This window comes from Peromyscus californicus, unplaced genomic scaffold, assembly GCF_007827085.1.
Source record: "Peromyscus californicus insignis strain IS unplaced genomic scaffold, ASM782708v3 Scaffold_18__1_contigs__length_77618521, whole genome shotgun sequence".
Classification (NCBI taxonomy): Eukaryota; Metazoa; Chordata; class Mammalia; order Rodentia; family Cricetidae; genus Peromyscus; species Peromyscus californicus.
The window spans coordinates 7805507-7826152 of record NW_026294480.1 but is presented as its reverse complement, the minus strand read 5'-3'; the positions used below and the strand labels follow the sequence as shown (position 1 = coordinate 7826152).

Genomic DNA, 20646 nt, shown 5'->3' with positions numbered 1-20646 from the left:
AAAAATGTTAAAAATGGCAGACTTTCCATTATATATATATACACACACATATATATGTTGCCATAATTAAATGTAATTTGGAGCACTGTAGAGAATCTAGCACAGGGATAGAATACTTGCCTAGCATTCACTAGACCTGGCTCAATCCCCAGCACTACCAAAAGGGTATAAGAAGAGGAGGCAGAAGAGGGGGATATAAAAAAGGGAGAAATTCAAAGCAAGTTTTAAAAGTAAATCAAAATTCTGAAAACTATTTAGGGTTGTATTATTAGTTTGAGTTAACTGTGAAATAAATGCTCTCAAATTGTATTAATACAGTGACAGATTTCATGGGTCATTTCTCACTCAGTTTTCAGTTCATTGTTATTTGTTGGGACAGGTGAGTTGTTGAGTCTGCTCCATAGAATCATTCTGGAAACTACACCCTTCTCTCCTGTATCCTCCCTGCTCTTTCTCATTCAACTCTCTCCAGTCAGGGGAGAAGGAAGGAGGTGGGTATGGTGTTTAGACAGTTCTTATGGGTCAGAAGTGTACACATCTGATGCAGCCTCATTCCATTGGCAGGTACTCTGTCATAGAGACATGCCACTGCAAAGCATGCTGGGAAGTGCTCCTGGGAGGCAGAGGATACCTTTATAGGAACACAAACATTAGATCTCATTTCTTACATGCTAATAGGTAGCTATATGAATATATACAAAATAATTTCAGTCAATACATGTTTTGGTAGGCTGGCATGTGAAGCTGAGAGGCATCTCTGAGGGTGCAGGTGGGAGGATGCAGCAGGGCAATTAGGGTTCCTTTGCTACATTCAAGGTGACATTGATCCCAGGGGCTCAGCTCTAGGTGGAATGGGAATGGTGTAGGAGGTTTGGGGGCTCACAGGTATGTGTCTGTGAATCTTAGGTTGGCATACATAATATAAGGTTTCCTTTATTCTTAAAATTCACATGGGAGCTAAGGGCAGAGCACTACCACCTCAGTGGAGGGGAACCACACTCACTCTTGACATTGTATGTATAATTGTAAGTTCAGGTTTGGGTTTGCTCTTTCAAGAGATGAAATTTCTAATTTCTTCAGTTGGCCAGGGGTGGTGGTGTAAGTCTGTGATCCCAGCATGGACAGTACAGAAGAAGAAGGGGAATCCCCACAAACTAGAGGCCGGCCTACTCTTCCAAGTGACTAGAAGTTGGCCCAGTCTTGCAAGTGAGTTGTCAGTTTAGTATCTGGAATATTTGATGTCCCTAAGTCATTGTGAAATGATGTCATAAATTCTTTCTTCCCTGTCTCTAGCTTGTCTATCCTCTGAAACCCAAGTCCTTATTACTCTCTATAGAGATATGCACATGAATAATTATTGAGCCCATTATTTAAAGTTTAACTTTTTATATAGACTTAACGTAGTGAGAATCAGTTCAATGATAGTTTCAGAGCTGGTTACTTGGCCCCTCCCCAGGTCTGACATGATTTATAGAGAGATAAGATTTGATGATGACATATGCTAACTCTAGGCCTACACAGAGGACAGGGCAAGACTGCAGCAATGGACTCACCCTCCCTTCATGGTCAGTGTGCAGGATCTTTACACTGGGACTTTTATTTTCCTCTCCCATACTAATTTTTTTTTTGCTTTTTAAAAAAAGGCACAAGTGCAGATTTTAATGCTTTATTATTGAGAATTTCGTGCAGGCATGCAATAAAATATGATTAGATCTACCCCCTATATTTCTCCCTTCCAACTCCCCTCATACTTCCTGCAGGACATAGGCAGATCTCCAGGCCCCATCCCTCACCAAGGAACTGCTGCAGTGGAGAGTTCCTAGGGAAGAGAGAACCCTTTCCCTTCTGAGAATGGGGCCACTGGCAGGTTCCCCATGCTCTAGTGGATGGTCCCACACTCTTGCATGTATGTGGTCAGCACGAGCTAGACTTAGTGGATTATTTTTTTTTAAAGGACAGTTGCTAATTTTAATGACTCCTTAACAAGGAAAGCAAAGTTTCCCTTGATGAAGGTAGCTGTGAACTAGTCCTGCACCTACATTGGATTATAATTCTTAAGCAATGCTAGAATAGTTTCTCTTCTATCATGTTAGAAAACACAAACTCTATGACTGTTTTACTACTTTTATATATCAAGCAAAAACTTCTTAGATATCACTAACTGTCCTTGGTTTCTTATTAGAAATTAATTTTCTTATATAGTATTTCTAGGACTAATCACAAACTCTGTAATTGTCTCCATTTGGTCAGTAAATAACTTATAATTAGTCTTTCATTTATAACCACTGATGTCACTGGCAACTGATACTTATATGTATCATGGTGTAAGTTGCTAATAAAAGAATAATAGCATTTGAGGTTTTCATTTTGAAAAGACCCTGCTTTGCAAAGCATATTTACATGAAGGTAACTATACTTCATTTTAATAGATAGCTGAAATTGTTGGACATTCTCACTTCAGGTAAGGAATAGCTTTTTATTATTTTTTTATTGCTGCCTTATAAAATAACTTCAGAAAAATCTGGAATATTACACATAACTTTAATAAAATTTTCTTTTGCTCTAAGACATTGACAAGAGTAGATGTAGTTTGCATATTTTGGCCTCTTAAAAAACAAATGGAAAACAAATGTAAATGCAACTCAGTGTTCAACACACTTTTGCATGGTGCGGAGCCACTTCCTGGAACATGCAGCCATATTTATGTTCCATGAAAACTTCATATTTGAGACAGAGCTTGCCCTGGGACATGTTGCTGCTGACTCTTGGTTGAATTACAAAAATATGAGAAAATGGAAGGTGTTAAAGTTACATTCCAGAGAGGAGGGAGGAAAGTCATTGCTCAGGGGTCATTGTGGGAAAAGGAGATGTGGCCAGGATTGCCCTGAGAAATTACATGCAGGTAATGCAATTAGAGTTAAAAAAAAAAAAACTTGCATAAGTCTTTGGCAAATACTTCCAGTTCTTTTGCAACATTATAGTTTTCTACACTGCATTTGCCATATTATGGCCAAAAATGGGAGATGACCTTTTAAAGAGGCAGTGACTGGTACTCTGCTCTGTGAATAGATATGATGCCCTTCGAATCACCCTGCTACTTCCACACATTGCTGGGGCCACATAGCAGCTGTATGCTTGGTGTTTGATAGGGTCAAACAAATATTTGTTCAATGGGCGAACAAAAGCATTGCCCCCAAAGTGATGGCTGCTCTTACTAAAAAAGTAATTCCTATACTGCTTTCACCAGGCATGTTTCTGACGCTGGTGCTTGGAGTTAAGCACCTGTTTCTAGCTTTACTTTAGCAATGAGGAATTGTGGCCCTCAGGTCACACTCATTGTAAGAACTGCCCAATAAAGGGTGTTAGAACACATAACAGTGAGCAGTAGGGGGAAAGCTTTGCAGAGAAGACTAGAGATACTAATAAGACCAGAGCCCCTTTGAGGTTTCTAGTTTCTGAATCTGCTACCTGCACACAAGCACAGGGCTTTGCTAGAGCTGAATTTGACTGGAGGTCCAAATGCTTCAAAGATGTCATTGGTCACTGCTACTTACATGTATCATGGCGTAAGTTGCTAATTAAAGAATGATAGCAATTGAGCTTTTCATTTTGAAAAGACTCTGCCTTGCAAAGCATGTTTTGGACCTTGATATTTCCCCATAGGGTTAACAAATGAGGGACCCCTGAAAGCCTAGCCTGACTATGCCGCTCCTGATGCTACCTGTAGCAACTGCCTCATGGTCCCAAAATTTAGATGCCTTGGCTCAGCACATAGAGATTGTCATCTGCCTTTATGGAAAGCATGTATGTGTTCATGATCTTCCTGCCAAGCCTCATCCCACATGAGATGAAACAGGGACATTGCAGATCTTTGATGGCGTAGTACTGTTAGAGTGTTGGAAAGATAAAACATGCCTAGAAACTGGCTCCTTCAATTGGTTTTAGAAGTATTTAGAAACTAAAATTTGGCCTTCGTGCAAGTTGCCATCAATCTTGGTCAACAGGAAGAATGTGAGCCTCCCCAGTGTAAGTGCATATCATCAGGATTGCTCTTTTCTGTTGCTTCTTGGCTTCTTCCCATCGCACTCCAACCTGCTGTGTACCCGGGATTGCATTGGCTTTCTCTGCTTTGCATCAAAGAACGATGTGCTTTAAATATATCTGACAACAATTACTTTTGAAATAGATCGGAGCTCATCTTGTTTTTATGGCCCAACGTATTTATTTCACAGTTGTGTGAGGTTGTAGGAGGAAGTAAGCTTTATGAATCTCTGTGCTAAATCACAGCTAGGAAATAAAGAGTGGACTAAATGTAGCCAAAGTCGCACCCCGAGCGCTTGCTGGTTGATGTTGTACAGCTCTATACCTTCATCACCAGGATCTCTAATCGCCTGAATTATGTTTTATGTAGGGAGGAAAATCCATTTAAAAAGCAGCATTGTCTTGCTCTCTGATTGGATTTGAGACCTGGTCTACTGGAGGGAACTCATACCAGACACTGTAAACCTGCCTCAAACAAACAACCGTGGCTGAGGAAGTCTTGGGCCCTAGGGGAGAGCTCACTACTTGGTTTAGCTAAGTTGACAAGGCACCAAGCTGCTTTCCTAAATATTTATGTTTATATCCACAAACAAATGCTACTTTCTCCCAGCTTTAACCGAGAAGCTTCATTTCGCAATGACAGCGGTGAATGAAGGAGCGTGGAATACGTGACCACTGAGTGCTCATCCCTAAACAAGGCAGTTCTACCACCCTCTCTAATGCTCAGGCATCATCACAGGGGAGGAAAGGGCAGAGAGAATGTCAGAGCCAGAAGACAGGGAGAAAGGACATGAAAGCCTTTCCTGGGCAGGGCACAGACAGTGTTGCCTTAACCTTATAGCAGATATTGCTGTCTACAATGGGCCTGCACAAGACTGAGCCTGCCAACAATCAATCAGGCTTAAGAAGGAGTCCACAGGGCCCTGGCAGTCCATGTTGAACTATTGGCTACTGATGGCTTTTAGGGAGGAGTAATCATAGTTTTTGGTCATATATCCACCTAGGAGCCCATTAGACTCCAATAAATAGTTCTCATCCACTGCTCACACAGAGGGACCTGGTCAAACTAAGAGGCTTCAAAATAAAACCCAAAGTCCTAAATCTTGGAAAGAGAGTGATAGAGATGGAGGAGAGGGTGGGTAGTTAGAGGGGAGATAGGAGCCATTGGGGGAGAGTATAATCAACACTACCTCATAAAACATGAAATTGTCAAGAGCAAAATCAGCAAAACTGAAAACCAAACAAAACATCAAAGAAAGGTCACACATGTGGGAAAGGTGCACGCAGTGAGGAGGTAGGGCACAGGAGGGGTGGCAGCGAGACCAGAACGGGAGTGTTAACATTATGAGGGGAAATTTGTTCTTTGTTGAGCTTGGTTTTATTCTTTTTTTTCATAATAATTTTAGTGATTATTTGGGAATTTTATATCATAAACCCTGAGCACCCTCACTTTCCAATCCTCCCAAACCCCTCCTCCAGTGACCTTCCCCTGCAAAAAAAAAAAAAAGAAGAAGAAAAATAAAAAAACAAAAAAAAGTGCAATTTGTCTTGACCGTATACTCATTGGAGAATGTCAAACTCCAGGTGGCCAGCCCATAAAAGAAAACTTAGTCCTCTCCCACCTGTTCCTTTCCAGAACCATCAATTGTGGAGAGCTACATCTCAGCATCACTATCACAATTTTTAAGAGTTCTCTTAAGTGGCTTTCTATCTAGGCTGTTACTTCTAGGGAGAGTGGGATGGGGGTAGGGATTGTCACAGAAGGGGATTGTCATAGAAGCCTTCTATGTCCCTCTTTCTCAGCTGTGAGTCTGCAGTCACCAACGCCATGGCAAAAGCAGCGTCCTTGCCCTTTACAGTCAGTAGGAGGATGAATCGTGGACTTGCACATGATTTCTGGAGACAGCACAGACCACAAACATCCACACCAGACTGCATTTTCTATGTGTATGAAGTTATCAAAGAACAAATTCAATGAACATTTTTAAAGAACCTCAGAGCCCACACTTAGCTTTGACTATTTAACTGAAACAAGACAATATTCAGACTCATAATAACTGAGAAGTGGAATTTCATGACATGACACACCCATGTTATAAAATGTAGGGAGCCAGTGCACCAAGCAAAGGGTATTAATGACTGCAGAAGATTGTTACTATCCCTCTCTCTAATGTTATTGCAGTTAACATCTTAGGCGACTGTCACTCATGGCCTTGGGCACTACTGCTGTGTGCTCCTTTGCTTTCTTCCATGCTCTCCAGACAGGCCTCCAGACACCTCTCTGGTCTTTGAGTCAACAAAAGGGAGATGCAGATGCATGTGTGTATGTGTGTATGCACAGCTCACTTTAATCACATGGTCACGGGTCTTGCTGGGCTCTGGTGGAGCTCACTGTAGACAAATTGCTAAACGGTCTTATTAAATAAAAAAACTTGAAGCCAGATATCGGGGTTAAAAGAGGAATAGGAAAAGCCACAAGCCAACCTCACCTTACTGACTCTCAGCTTTCAAAAGAGACCTACTTCCTGCATACCCATGCCTATATGCCTTGCTGTTCTGCCATCTGATTTGCTCTCTCTGTCCAGTTACATCACTTCCTCTTCCTACCCAGCTCTGTCATTTCCTATCTGTACAGACCTCCAAACCTTTATGGTTAACTAGTGTTGGAATTTAAGGTGTGTACCACTATACCTGGCTCTGTTCCCAGTGTGACCTTGAACTCAAAGAGATCCAGACATATCCCTGCCTCCTGAATGATAGGGTTAAAGGCATGTACTACCATTGCCTGACTTCTATGTTTAATATAGTGACTGGCTTTTTCCTCTGATCCTCAGATAAACTTTATTGGGTTGCACAAATAAAATATCACAATAGCTTGCCATGGTTGAAATTAGGCCAAAGAAACTCACAGAATCTAGAATCCTGGTATGTGAACACCCCCAAACAAGGCACAGAGTATCTCCTGTCATTTCTAGAATTCCAGTTTCTTTCACATCAAATAAAGAGTTGGAACAGGTTTCTGCTACTTTACAGATCTGATGTGATGTGGTCCTCTGTTAAATTTCCTGTATTGAATTCAAACAGCCAAATCCATTTCTTTTTATTTCTTCTGAATCTGTAAGATTCACTCTATATGTTGGTCATAGATTTTCTCACTACCTATCTGTCTCAAATGTACATGACAGGTGGCATCCCAGTCTTCTTTCTGTTTTAATAATATAATTCCAGATATTGGGTAATTTTTAAAGGGAAGAAGTTTATTGAGCTCATTATGCTGAAGCTTGAAAACCAAAATTGGATGGCTACATCTGACAGAGACCTAGTGCTATGACCTAGCAGAAAAGCAGAAGGGTGAGAGCATAAGGAAGAACAGTTAGGTTGGCTTGGAACCACCCTCTCTCCTGAAGGAAAGGCATTAACTCTTCCCAATAGCCTGTATACTCCTCAGAACCCACACCTCTCCATACTATTGCAGGGGTAACCAGATTCAACCTGAGCTTTATAGAAACAACCATGTCAAATTAATGCAAGTAGTAGATAAAATATATTTTACAACCCAAGAGAACCCACAAAGTTTATACAGTACTAATATCTCACCATAAGCGCCTTTCAAAGGGTAAAAAGCTTAACTTTGTTCATTATTGGCCACGCAGGCCCTCTTCTAGAACATCCCTGTAGCTAACCACATGTGTATGCCTATTTCTACATGCAAAGGTCACTCATCTCTGTGAGGCAAGAAAATAAATTATAGAATAAAAGAGAGATTTGACAAGGGCAAAAATGATGCTGTGAGTTTCAAGACAGCAGACATATGATCCCCTTGAACCATATGTCCAATCCAACAGTTGCAACCAACATCCTTACAGATGTGTATTAAAATATATTTGACCATGTATCTTCTAGATAAAGAACAGTCAGTCATTGCCAAGGGTATTATTTTTGGTGGGGAATAAATTAAACTTTGGATACCCATATGGCAACCTTATGCTTTATAAATTTCTTGTGGTGTGATCCAATCTGAGATACCAGAGTGAGTATGTGATGGAGAAGGAATAAGTGAGTGGACAAAGACCCCCAAAAGTTCTATATGTTTTCATTTTAAAATAATTATTCTAATAATATATTAAAGAAAACTCTAAGTCCAGTGACTAGAGCACTCTAATTTAGAGATCACAGGTTTGAACCCTGGGTTCACTAAATGGTTGGCTTTAGTCATATAACTTTTCTGCCTCGAATTCTTAAATGTGAGACATAGAAAGGACATCATTGCTTTTCCGTATAGCCCACAGCCATTAGAGTATACCCCACTCAGCAAAAACCCACCTGAGGGTTAGTTAACTCAATAACACTGCTAACTTATGAGTTCATTTAAATGTCAAGGTCAGTATTAAATGAGAGACTGTTCCAGAGCTGAAACCTGAGCAGCACCCAGTCTTGAGTTCTTGTTTTTCTGGCTGGGAGGTAGACCCATTCTTAGACAGGTTCATGTCTCATAGTGGCAAGATAGCTGCTAGCATCTCCAGTGCAGAGCAGAGTGTCTTGATCAGATTGCTCAACCTAAACTTTGAGGATTAATTGAGACAGCAAATTTGGGCCTCATGTTATCCCTGAATGGATATTTCTTATCATGTGAGTGATATATTAATTTTCACACACGAGTGTATTCATTCTTGAATTCAGAGATGGAGCTGGTACCCCGAAATGTCCATAGACAAGAGTATAAGGAGAGGGGGTTCTTCCAAATAAAGGCCATGTAAATACAGGAAGAGGCATTGGCCAGGCAAAAGCTGCAGCTTTCCTGTCTCCATTATTGGTGGATGTTCCCCAAGTTTAGTAATGAAGCGGTCAGACTACATTCTACATCTCAACAATGTTACTGTTGGCACTCATGTCTGAGCACAATCCCCAAATCTCTCTGCTCCTCAATTTACTTCTAACTAAAGCAGAGAGAATATTGATTTCGTAGTGTTGTCAGAAGGGCAAACGGATGCTCGTTTTCTGTTGCTTAGCATTTTAAACACCAGACCAATTATAAGTATTATGCTTTGTCCTCAAAGCCTGCAGCCCTAGATGCTTTCACTGTGCATCTTTTCCATCTTCTGAATAACAGATCATTCCCATGCAATTTACATTTTCTGACACAGATGAAACTTGCAAATATTAATAGTTTTTGGTAAGCACAGCAAAACATGGATAATTGAATTTACCATATTCAATACCAATAAAAACCTTTAGATCAATCTCCTTCTAAATAAAGGAACAAATGTTTTAAATGAAAGAGTAAATAGCTACAGTCATCAGTAACATGTTTAGGATCCCTGGCTGCTAAGATTGCTATCAGGCACGCAAGTACTACTTCATCAGAGCTTCCTTCTAGAGAGCTGGTAGTAAAGGGGACAGTCAGTCACATGAATTCAAAAAAGCATTATGTTGTTCAGATTTCCATTCAGCAGTCTCTTCCCTGTAGTCTTAATCCAGCTTCCTGACTAATGACCATCTTCATGATAGCCAATTCTGAAAGTGTTTTCCCAATCCTGTGGCTCCAAACTTACTATTTAGTGCTTAGTAACATTTCTAACCTCATAGGCATTTCTGGTGGATCATCTCCACAGTGAAATTCTTGATTTTAACTTTTCTCTAATTTTCCCTGTCTTAGCAAGTAGCATAGTTGAATTTCACCCAGCTCCCAAATAAATACATGGAGACTTTTTCTTACTTATGACTGCCTGGCCTTAGCTTGGCTTATTTCTATCTAGCTTTTCTTAACTTTAATTATCCTGCCTACCTTTCACCTCTGGGCCTTTACCTTTTTTCTATATCTGTATGTATTTTCTTATTATTTCTTCTTATTCCCTGTCTGGCTGTGTGGCTGGCCCCTGGTGTCCTCCTCTCCTCCTTTTCTTGCTCTTCTGTCTTCTCTAGATTTCTCCTTCTATTTATTCTCTCTGCCTGGCAGCCTCACCTATCCCTCTCCTGCCTAGCTATTGGCCACTCATCTCTTTATTAGACAACCAGGAGTTTTAGACAGGAAAATAACACAGCTTCACAGAGTTAAACAAATGCAACATAAAAGAATGCAGCACATCTTTGCATCATTAAGTAAATTTTCCACAGCATAAACAAATGTAACACATCTTCAACTAATATTCCACAACATTTCTCCATTTTTTCTAAATATAAATAAAAGGTTTTAACTTTAATATAGTAAAACAACACACAACAAAAACAGTTATCAAGTAAGAATTACATTTGCAATATTCAGTCCATTTGTGTTTAGCAAATTCAGAGAAAATACTCTGTTATCTATCCTATCTTGGTGATTCCAAAGTTTTATACCTAATTTACTTTCTATCATAACTAAGGAAAAAATAACTCTAACTATTTAGTTTTTAACTCCATCAAAGACCCCAGAAGGATGTATTACCTAACAACAGAGACATCTGGCTGCTGGGACAGTCACCCAAAGTTCTTCTGCAATGTTAGGGCATCCATCTTTGACCTACAGACCTGGAACATCTGGCAGACTTTTCAGTGAAGCAGGAAATTTGAAGAACTGTCCTGCCTTATTTTGGCAAAGTTTAATAGTCTCTTTGCTGTGTGTCCTGAAGAATGTCCGGCAGATTCTTCTGTAAAGCAGGAACCCTGAAGGACCATCCTGCCTTGTTTTGGCAAAGTTCAGCAGTCACTTTCCTGTGGGTCCTGCATGTCCAGTCTATGCAGCACATTGCCAATGCTCAAGGCAAAGGCAGTTTCTTGGCCAAATGGTTAACTCTGCCACAATGAAAGCAAACTCCATGTAGAGTTTCTTCAACATCCATCATCCTTTTATGAAGTAAATTGATGCTTCCAGGAGCAGATGTGTCTCATTGTCATGAAAAACCTTAGGTTATTAAGCCTCTTTAGTGCCATTCTGTAGGTCTTTGAAGTGTTTGAGAATCATCTATCTGTCTAAAATATACCTCTATATTATCCTGAAAACATACCTAATGTGACTACAAGTTTGATTATTATAAATTAACTACTAACCTCATTTCTTAATTATACATTGCACTTTTAAATAAGCTGCATAAGTACAATACCTCAAACAAGAGTAGAAACATATATACAGTATAACAAAGATAACTTTAAATTTGTATCAATATACTCTATTCCCCTAAATAATACCAAACATCCATAAACCACTAAATAAGCAAAGACCATCCACCACATCTCTTGGAAATGTGGGTGTTGTGTTCTCCAGACTGCTTCCTGTTGTCTACAGGTGAAGGCAGCTTTAGAGGTTCCTGAGAAAACTGAGATAGTGGCCAAGTCCTGGGAAGACCAGCCTTTGTTGATATATATCACCTATCAAGTATCAGGAGGTCTCCCCCATCAAACCTAATCCATATCAATCCTGAAGGAATCCACAGTCTCCTGTCTCCTGTGTAGGGAAAAAAAGCAAAACCTCTTCCCTGAAACAACGCATTTTTGAGTTCCATTTTAAAGTTAAGTCATTCTTAAAATATCTAGGCTAATTTATTTCATTAGTCCCTCTTTCAATCCCATGTCTCTTAGCTGTTGTTTGCTTATCAGCAATAAAAAATTCAAGGTCAGTACAGCAACATACAGGATCCAGATTCCCTGTGTATTTCCCATCTCTATGTGGCTTCTTCTTTTTTTTTTTATTACTTTACTTTTCTCTTTAAGGACTTTACTTTATTATTTTTAACTTTTTTTTCTATGACTGTCTATATTCTTTTTTTCCCCTTTCTCAAGTCTACACTTATTGCTAAGCACACTTAACCTGTTTAGAGGTTTTTTCCCATCTAGATGTATCTTTACTGCATATCTCTAGTCTTTTTTTTTTTTTTTTTTTTGTCTGCATGAGCAAGAAACTGCTAAATGGCATGGCTAGGACCTCCATGCAGCTTTGATGGCTTGCTCCTTCCTCTTCTGGGGTTGTGAAAGCCAAGCCTAAAGCTTGCAGGCTGGTTGGAGATGTATGACTGGGAACCGCATTCAACCTTCCCAGCTGAAGGATGCCGCTGTGTGGCAGGCATTTTTACTTAGTTTTTTGTTCTTACTTAACTTACCCTACCAGCTGCTCAAGGGCTCACTGTCTGACAGAAGCTCCGGAGCTGTGTACTTTTTTTTTTTTTCCGTACTACATGGATATTTAAGCCCCACACTGATATGCCAAATGTAGTTGGGTATTTTTTACTCTTTGCTTTTTTAGGGGCCAGCCACACAGCCAGACATGGAATAAGAAGGAAAGAAAAGATATATACAGAAATAGAGAAAGGTAAAAGCCCAGAGGCAAAAGGTAAATGGGATAACTTTAAACGCAGGCTAGAAATAAGCCAAGCTAAGGCTGGGCATTAATAAGAAAGAATAAGTCTCCGTGTATTTATATGGGAGCTGGGTGCTAGGCAGAGTAAAAAATAACCAGCTGCAAGGCAGGACCAGTGTTCATGCCAATGACCCAGAAGTAATTTTTGATTTCTTGTTTCCTCCTTCCTCCTGTCAATGCCAAATGAAATTCCTGTTGCTTCTGGCTTCAGATACATCCTCAGTCCACTCACTCCTTCCTTCTGGTCAGTTGCAGTCTCATTTAAGATAGTAACATCCCTTGCTGAAATCTTCTGCAGCTGTCAATCCTTTCTGCTCCATACTTGTTCTCTCCTGACTTCTACATACTTTCTCCAAAAGGCCTGGTTTTTCTTTTCCTCCTCCTCCTTTTATTCTTATTCTTTTATTATTGGTGGAAGTATTAAGGCAACTCCACATAGTTCAAAGGGAGGTTTATTTTGCAGGGTAACTTACAAGTAAAGGAATAGGTTACAGGGTCTGGGAGGTGAAGTGCAGTCCAGCAGTGTTCTCTAGAAAACTTGTCTCGGCATCTCCTCCAGCATCCGGGATCCAGGAACCAAGAAAGCCAGCACATCTGGATCTCAGGTCTTAAGGGCTCCTGTCTCAGCCCTACCTCGTAGGCGTGACAGTTACCAGAAGCCTCAATGGGGGTAGTACTTCCAGGTCAAAGCTGGAACAGCTACCTACTACATTTTATTGTTACTCTTATTCTTGTTCTTCTAGACAAGGTCACATTACCTAGCCTGGTTGGCTGGGAACTTTTTATGCAAACCAAGCTAACCTTCAACTCATATAGCCTCCCTTTCCCTCGTCCTAGGATTAAAGGCATAAGCTACGATTTAGAGTCTAGGTCTTCCTGTATAGTATTTCCCTTCAGTCAAACTCTGCAATGAATTCTACACATTAACATTGAACTCGAGTTGCTCCTGTGGCCTTGATTATCTTGTCATGTCCACCCATAGGAGCATCTCCTTCTTGGGTCCTTTCTCTTGCTTGTGCTGCTTCAGGGAATGCAGTGGTTTGAACTTTGGTTTCTTGATAGCTCCATGCTCTTTTATGCTGGGAATGGGGGACATTCTACCTCCTGCTCTCTCTGCCTGGAATGCTCATCCCTAGGCCTTCTATCCAAGTCTCTGATCATCTTCCTGTAGGAGGCCCCTTCTCTGACCACATGTGCTAAAACGTGTTTCTTTCTACATTACCTGGATCCCGTAATTACTTTTCACATTTTTATTCTTGTCTTCCCTACTGCAATGCTATTTCCAAAATGATGGAGACTTTAATTTTATTCCTCACTACATATTCTGTGCTTAGAATAGTGTCTTCCCCTACCCCCCATACACATCATGAGCATGTGTTGAGGTATGGGGAAAAAAGAAAGAGAAGAAAAGAAACAGGGAAGAAAAGAGTGGGGGGAGGAAGAGAGGAGTAAAAGAAGGAGAAGAGGAGGCAGGTGTGGAAGGAAGCAGCAGCAGTGATTTGGAATTCCACAGAGGGACTTGGGTAGAGCCAAAGTTAATAGTGCAAGGACCTGAGACTTTTCTCATCCCCCAGGGGCAGTTTGTCTGGCTTCAGTTTCCTCATTGTGACTCTTAAGGGATTCTTGTTTGTAAAGACTTTCAGTTCTGTACATGGAAGACTTACATTCAATGCATCATGTTTCTCCATTATTGCTACAGTGTGAATAAACTCCAGAGTGTTGAATGGGGTAGGGGAAGCACACAAATGCATTAAGGGGATAAATGCACGAGAAGGGACACGTATCTGGAAGTGGCCTGAATATTAATGACAACAATTTTAGTCCCAGAGATCAACTGCACAGACAAGTGGGAACATGACAGGATTTGAAGAATGATTAGCCTGAAAGAGCCTGGTATTTTTCAACCACCATGTTGTGAATTTTGAGTGGCATACATTCCATATCAGCTTTCCATGGCTGAGCTATGGTCCAGGAATATTCAGAAAGGATGCCTGTTTTGCAATGCCAAGGATCCATTTCTTTCTTATTTGAAAGATCTTATTAAATATACAAGAACTTTAATACACACACATGTTTCTAAAAGTGAGAATTGCTCCCCTGATAATGAAGTGTGAGCCTCCACCCCTTAGGAAGGGCATTAACCTGTTGCTCACTTTCATGATGACTATATCAAAGTAAACGTCTGGGTGTGTGGCTGGAAAGCAGAATATGAACGCTGCAGTCTTTACCTGCTAAAAAGCCTGCCTGCACCAATCTAGCTGCATGTGAAAAAGATCACACTTCCTTTCCAGCAGCTAAATGATTTGAATATAAATAAGCAACTTTTTCCGCCTGTCAGTTCCCTCAAGAATATTTAGTGCTGTCTCCTTTAATGAGTGCTCATTACAGATGAGTGCGAGTGAACACATTTAATCAGGGTAATACGGGGTAATGATCATGTGAATTTCTCCACATCGGGTCCTGCTCCATCTGTTCCAAGCCATTTGTCCATGTAAAACTGTCAACGTTTTGAGCTGCTGATTGACAGGTGAAGCCGGACGTGTATGTTTTTCATCTCAGCGCCAGGAATTCTCTAATGTGTTCTTTGCTTTCTAAAAGAAACCCTCTGAAAGACCCAAAGGGGTTCACTCCTCTGAAGCAGCTTTTCTTTAATTTGTTTCATTGATCGTTAAAATATTTAGCTCACTCTTACCTACTACAACAATGCAGGCAGTGTCCATATCTATCATGATTGACACAGTAGGCACCTAAGAGAGACTGGAAGACCTGACCTTGGAGGCCTTTCCTGATGGGCAGCTTCAGATAGCAATCCCACAGTTTCTACCTGCCATCCGCAGACACTCTTATCCCACCATCCCTTGGTGTAAGATGTTCCAGGGATGGATGTAAGGCTCTTGCCTAGCAAAAGCAAGGCCCTAGGGTCGGTCTCAAGAACCACCAACAAAATAACAAGATGTGCTCCTGAGGTCATGGTAAAGTGTTTGCCTTGCAAGTCTGAGTTTGATCCCCCAGAACCCAGGTAAATAATGTTAGGCTTGGTGGCAAATGCTTGTAATTCCATTACCAGAGAGATGCAGACAGGCAGATCTTTGGGGTACACTAGAGAGCCAGCCAAGTAGAATCTATGAGTTTCAGTCCATTGAGAGACCCTGTTTTAAAAAATAAGACTGCGATCCTAAGAAACAACACACCCAAGGATGACTTCTGATTTCCATACAAACATGCACATGTATGCTCCTGCACACACACATACAAACATACCTTTACACACATGAACCTGCACACATATGCACCTGTGTACACATACACACCTTTGCACACACTCCTGCACATACATGTACGTCTTCATACACGTGCACATCTGTATACACATATGCACACAAATATAATGCAAGAAGACATGGCTGATCTTGTTCAGGGGCGTAACATGACTTACTAAATGGTCTTATAACAAAAAGCCCGGAGCAGATACTGGGGTAAATGCTAAAAGATCAGAGAGACAAAGGAACAATCCACCTCTTACCTTTAGGACTACTCAGCCTGAAAAGCTTTCCTCAGCCAGAAGACTTTAGTTCCTGTCTCCTCACACCTTATATACCTTTCTCCACCACCCAGATCATTTCCTGTCTCAACTTTCCTAGTGTTGGGATTAAAGGTGTGTGCCACCACTGCCTGGCTCTGTTTCTCTCCTAGACTGAGTCAATCTCATGTAGTCCAGGGTGGCTTTGAACTCACAGAGATCCAGACAGATCTCTGTCTCCCGAGTGCTATGATTAAAGGTGCGTGTCACCACTGCCTAACCTCTATGTCTAATCTAGTGGCTTGTGTTCTCTGATCTTCAGGCAAATTTTATTAGGGTACACAGTATATCACCACACTGGGGTGGCATGCTTTTGATAGTCATGCACGTTGAAAAGATAATGACAAAAACATTGTAATAAAGCTGTAGCTTAAACTTTACGAATTGTGTTTTTACTCTGTTGTCTCTGTTTCTCAGGCTGGTTCTAACAAGTTACAATGAACTATCTGAGAACCCAGCAGCCTCTACAGCTGCTCGGGTGCAAGGGACAAATAGGGCAGGACATGGATGAGCCTTTGGACTGTGTGTTCCCTTTTCTGTTTTTCCATCAGTGCTGAGAGGTTACACTGTTGTTCTGGACTCAGATCTTCCCTCTCTTTTCTCACTTACGCTGTTGTGTGCTCTAGTAATCCAGTTTGCAGTCGTGAACTTGTGACCCGGGCTGGAGGCGCGGCAGAGACTGACTCACGCTGTCCATGTCATCGCAATCCAGAACAGACGAAGTGAACTGCTAGGGTCACACACCTGCTGTCCAGGAAGCCAGAGTTAGAAATGACCCTTGCAGGGTGACTTGCGTCTCTCCCTCTGCTGTGTGCTTGAGTTTGGCTCCACTTCACAAACCAAGCAAGGAAGGAACAAAGGAATGAGTGAATGAGTGCGGAGCCTCATGGTGCAGAAGGCAGAGCCGTCCTGTGTGCCATTGATGTGCCAGGTACAGTGGCAGAAAGCTTGAGAGAGAGAATGAGGAAGTCCAGGCTCTTGGCTTCGCTGTTCTGTAGATGGACGCGCCTGCATTTTGTTTCCCCAGGCTTCAAAATGCCAAGTAAAAGTGATTTGCATTCGGGGTACTTCTTTTCAAGAGAGGAAGAGGAGTGAGTCTTGAGCCATCATCATGCCCCAACTTGGATCTGTGTGAGAGTGTCCACTCCCAGACTGCCTCCCTTGTCTGCTGCTTGAGGACTTTCCTGTTGGTTCCCTGAATCTCACTGAGGATGAAGCAACCCTGCATGAAACTGTTAAAAAATTCAGAGCAATTGTGTCACAAGGAGAGTGACTGTCACTGTTATGTTTTTATCCCTCCTGTTCCAGTTGTCTATAGATGAGGCTCTGGTGAGAAGCCTTTCTGATCCCTCGGGGTGACGTAGCACAAATCCATAAGGACGTATGCCTTGTTGCAGGGTCTGGTGAACATTTTCATTAAGTACTAAGTTGGACGTTTCAATTTCCCCAATGTTTGTAAGCTGTCCTTACTTTTCACTCTGCTGATGACTTGTCACATTAAACACAGGGTTCTCTCACTGTGTCTTCAGCCTTATGTCTGAGCTAGGGTTTGTATTGCTATGAAGAGACATCATGACCACAGCAACTTTTATAAAGGAAAACATGTAATTGGAGCTGGCTTATAGTTCAGAGGTTTAGTCCATTATCTTTAAAAGATAATGGTGGTGTGCAGGCAGACATGGTGCTGGAGAAGGAGCTGAGAGTCTGGATCCATAGGCAGCAGGAAGAAAGAGAGCCACTGGGCCTGGCTTGAGCTTCTGAAACATCAAAGCTTACCACCAAGGACACAATTCCTCGAATAAGGCCACACATACTCCAACAAGGCCACATATCCTAATCCTTTCAAATAATTCTATTCCATGAGCCCATGGGGGACCATTTGCACTTAATCTATCACATCTTAGTATGACAGTTGGACAAAAACTGCATTATTCTTGCTTTTGTTGGGGCAATGGTTCTCAATCAGGGTGACTTGTCACTAGAGTCATTTGGTAATATCTGGAAATGTTTTTAATTGTCATGAGCTGGAGATATGGTGTGGTGGCAGCATCTCATAGGCAGTCAGGTCTGTGATAGCCATCCTACATTGATTTCACAGGACTTCCCTCCACCCACCAAATAAAGCAATTTTTCCATTTCAAAATGTCAATACGGCTGAGGATGAAACGAATATGGTTTAGCTCAACATGTGGCATATTATAAACATTAAAATGCTGACTTGTTTTTCTCTAATCTGTGAGACAATTATAGCCAAACATTGAATCATGTCTAATTTTGCCTTTCCTTGCACCTGTAACTCCCAGCTGTTGTAAGGTTGTCATTGTGTTTGAAGGAAAACAGAGCAAAGGTCTCAAGCCCCGGATTATCAGCCGATCGTGACTCATGCAGATTGTGAGTGGGTGTCTTCATTTTGTTACACCTGATCTTCCTTAGGCTTTGCCCAGTGTCTGTCCACATATGTAAACTGTAGTACTGAGCTGTGTGTGTGTGTGTGTGTGTGTGTGTGTGTGTGTGTGTGTGTGTGTGTGTGTTGCATGTGCTCATGTGTGTGGAAACTAAAATTCAACCATGAGTATTATTCCTCAAGGTTGTGGTTCACCTTGTTTTTATAAGGCGTGGCTAGGTTCAGCTGAAATGGCTTTGCTGGGAGAGCATTAGAAGGTTTTGCTAGGCAGACTGACCAGTGAAGACAGAGACCGGCCTCTTTCTTCTCCTCTGATGCTGGAAGGCAGGTAAGTACGTTATTGCCACAGCTGGCTTTTCTTAAAGCTGTGACTTCTGGGGGACTGAACTCAGGTCTCCACACTTGTGCAGCAAGCGCTTTACCAATGGAGCCATCTTCCTAGCTCCCATGTAGCCTTGTGTCTTACCATGTGTGGTTTATTATTGAACAGCATTGGAGGCGGTCCTGAATTGCTGATTCTGCAGACTGGAGAGCGAATCTTACATTCCTACTCCTATGTCGTCACTACGACAGAGTGATGTGAGTTTTGCTTTGTGTGTGTGTGTTGCTTGAAGATGCTTCATTAGCATGAAGTGGACTCATAAGGAAGGCTAGTCATGAAGGAGCTCCTCACTAGCCACCTGAAGGTGTCTGGTTGCACCATTTGCTTGTGATGACTTTGATACCTAAGCAGACCTGAAAAATGCAAAATCCATCAGTAAGACACAATTGGTTTCTACAATATCTCTTTCTCATTTGACTGTCTTTGTGTTGAGAAGGAAAGAGTATAAACAAATGAGTCCCACCTTCCTCTTCCATTGCCTTCCTAATTAGCATCCTCTCCAAAGGGGCCCTAGTCCAATTGAAAGAAAGCAGAAACCACAAACGGCTGAGACTGTGCCGAACTCTTCAAATTATTTAAAGAAGTCATTGGTTTTTCTCTTTAAAATGCTGCAAGGTTATATATTATTCCTCTTTCTGGTCGTGATGGTGCAGTTGTTCACTGGGATCCTGGCAAATGGCCTCATTGTGGTTGTCAATGCCACTGACTTGATCACTCGGAGGAAAATGTCCCCATTGGGTCTGCTTCTTTCTTGCCTGGCGACTTCTCGGATCATTCTGCAGTTGTGTATCTTGTTTGCACAACTGGGTCTATTCTGTTTGGCGAAATCCTCTTTATTTGCTGACAACGTTGCCTTTGTCTTCTTTATAAATGAATTGAGTCTTTGGTTTGCCACATGGCTCTGTGTTTTCTACTGTGCCAAGATTGCTACCATCTCTCTCCCACTCTTCTTGTGGCTGAAGATGAGGATATCCAGGTTGATACCATGGCTGATCCTGGGATCTGTGCTCTATTCAACTGTTACTGTTATGATCCATGGCAGAGAGACTTCAATAATTCCCAAACAAATGTATGCAAGCTTCTTTTCTGAAAACGCAACTCAGGTCATAAAGCTACATAACATGGCACTCTCCGTCATTATCCTCGGGCTCACACTACCATCGCTCATCTTCATTGTTGCTGTTCTGCTCTTGATCTTCTCCCTGTGGAACCACAGCTGGAAGATGAGGACTGTGGTGGGCACTAGCAGATACGCTCACATCAGTGCAATGCTGTCCTTTCTATCATTCTTCATCCTCTATTTCTGCCACTACATGGTGGCTCTTGTGGTCTGTACTCAAGGCTTCCAGTTAGGAAGCATAGACTTTCTATACTGCACTTTGCTGGTTGGTATGTACCCCTCATTACACTCTGTCATCTTAATTTTAGGAAATCCTAAGCTGAGACAAAATGTAAAAATGTTCTTTGTCCATTGTAAGTGTTGTCATTGTGTGAGAGCTGAGATCACTTCAAGAAAGTGACTCAGTAACTTGCCAGTGCCTGCAGCTCATCACTCAACCAACAAAGCGTCCTGTTCGTAAGTGTGTATAATGCCGTCTTAATCACCCAGCCTGAGACTTACTCCTAGGTTTGCTAAAAATTAACTAGATTGTCAGATTGCTACCATCCCTCACTCACTCTTCTTGTGGCTGAAGATGAGGATATCCAGGTTGGTACCATGGCTGATCCTGGGATCTGCGCCCTATGCAACTATTACTGCTGCCATCCATAGAGTTAATTGATTATCAAAGCACAACACGTGTTGGTGGATGACATCAAGGTCCGTATCTCAGTTCTGAAGTAGAAGCCTGATCTCATAAGATGATGTTGCTGAGGAAACAGGATAAATGAAGCAAGGGTCTTTCTGTATT

General features: G+C 41.6%; 1 protein-coding gene across 1 annotated transcript; it reads left to right on the top strand.

The window, feature by feature from the left end:
* The first annotated feature begins 19341 nt into the window (after positions 1 to 19341).
* Tas2r1 (taste 2 receptor member 1) lies at positions 19342 to 20256 on the top strand. Its single transcript, XM_052742796.1, has one exon. The coding sequence runs from the start codon at positions 19342 to 19344 to the stop codon at positions 20254 to 20256; it is 915 nt and encodes a 304-aa protein (XP_052598756.1).
* Positions 20257 to 20646: the final 390 nt, after the last annotated feature.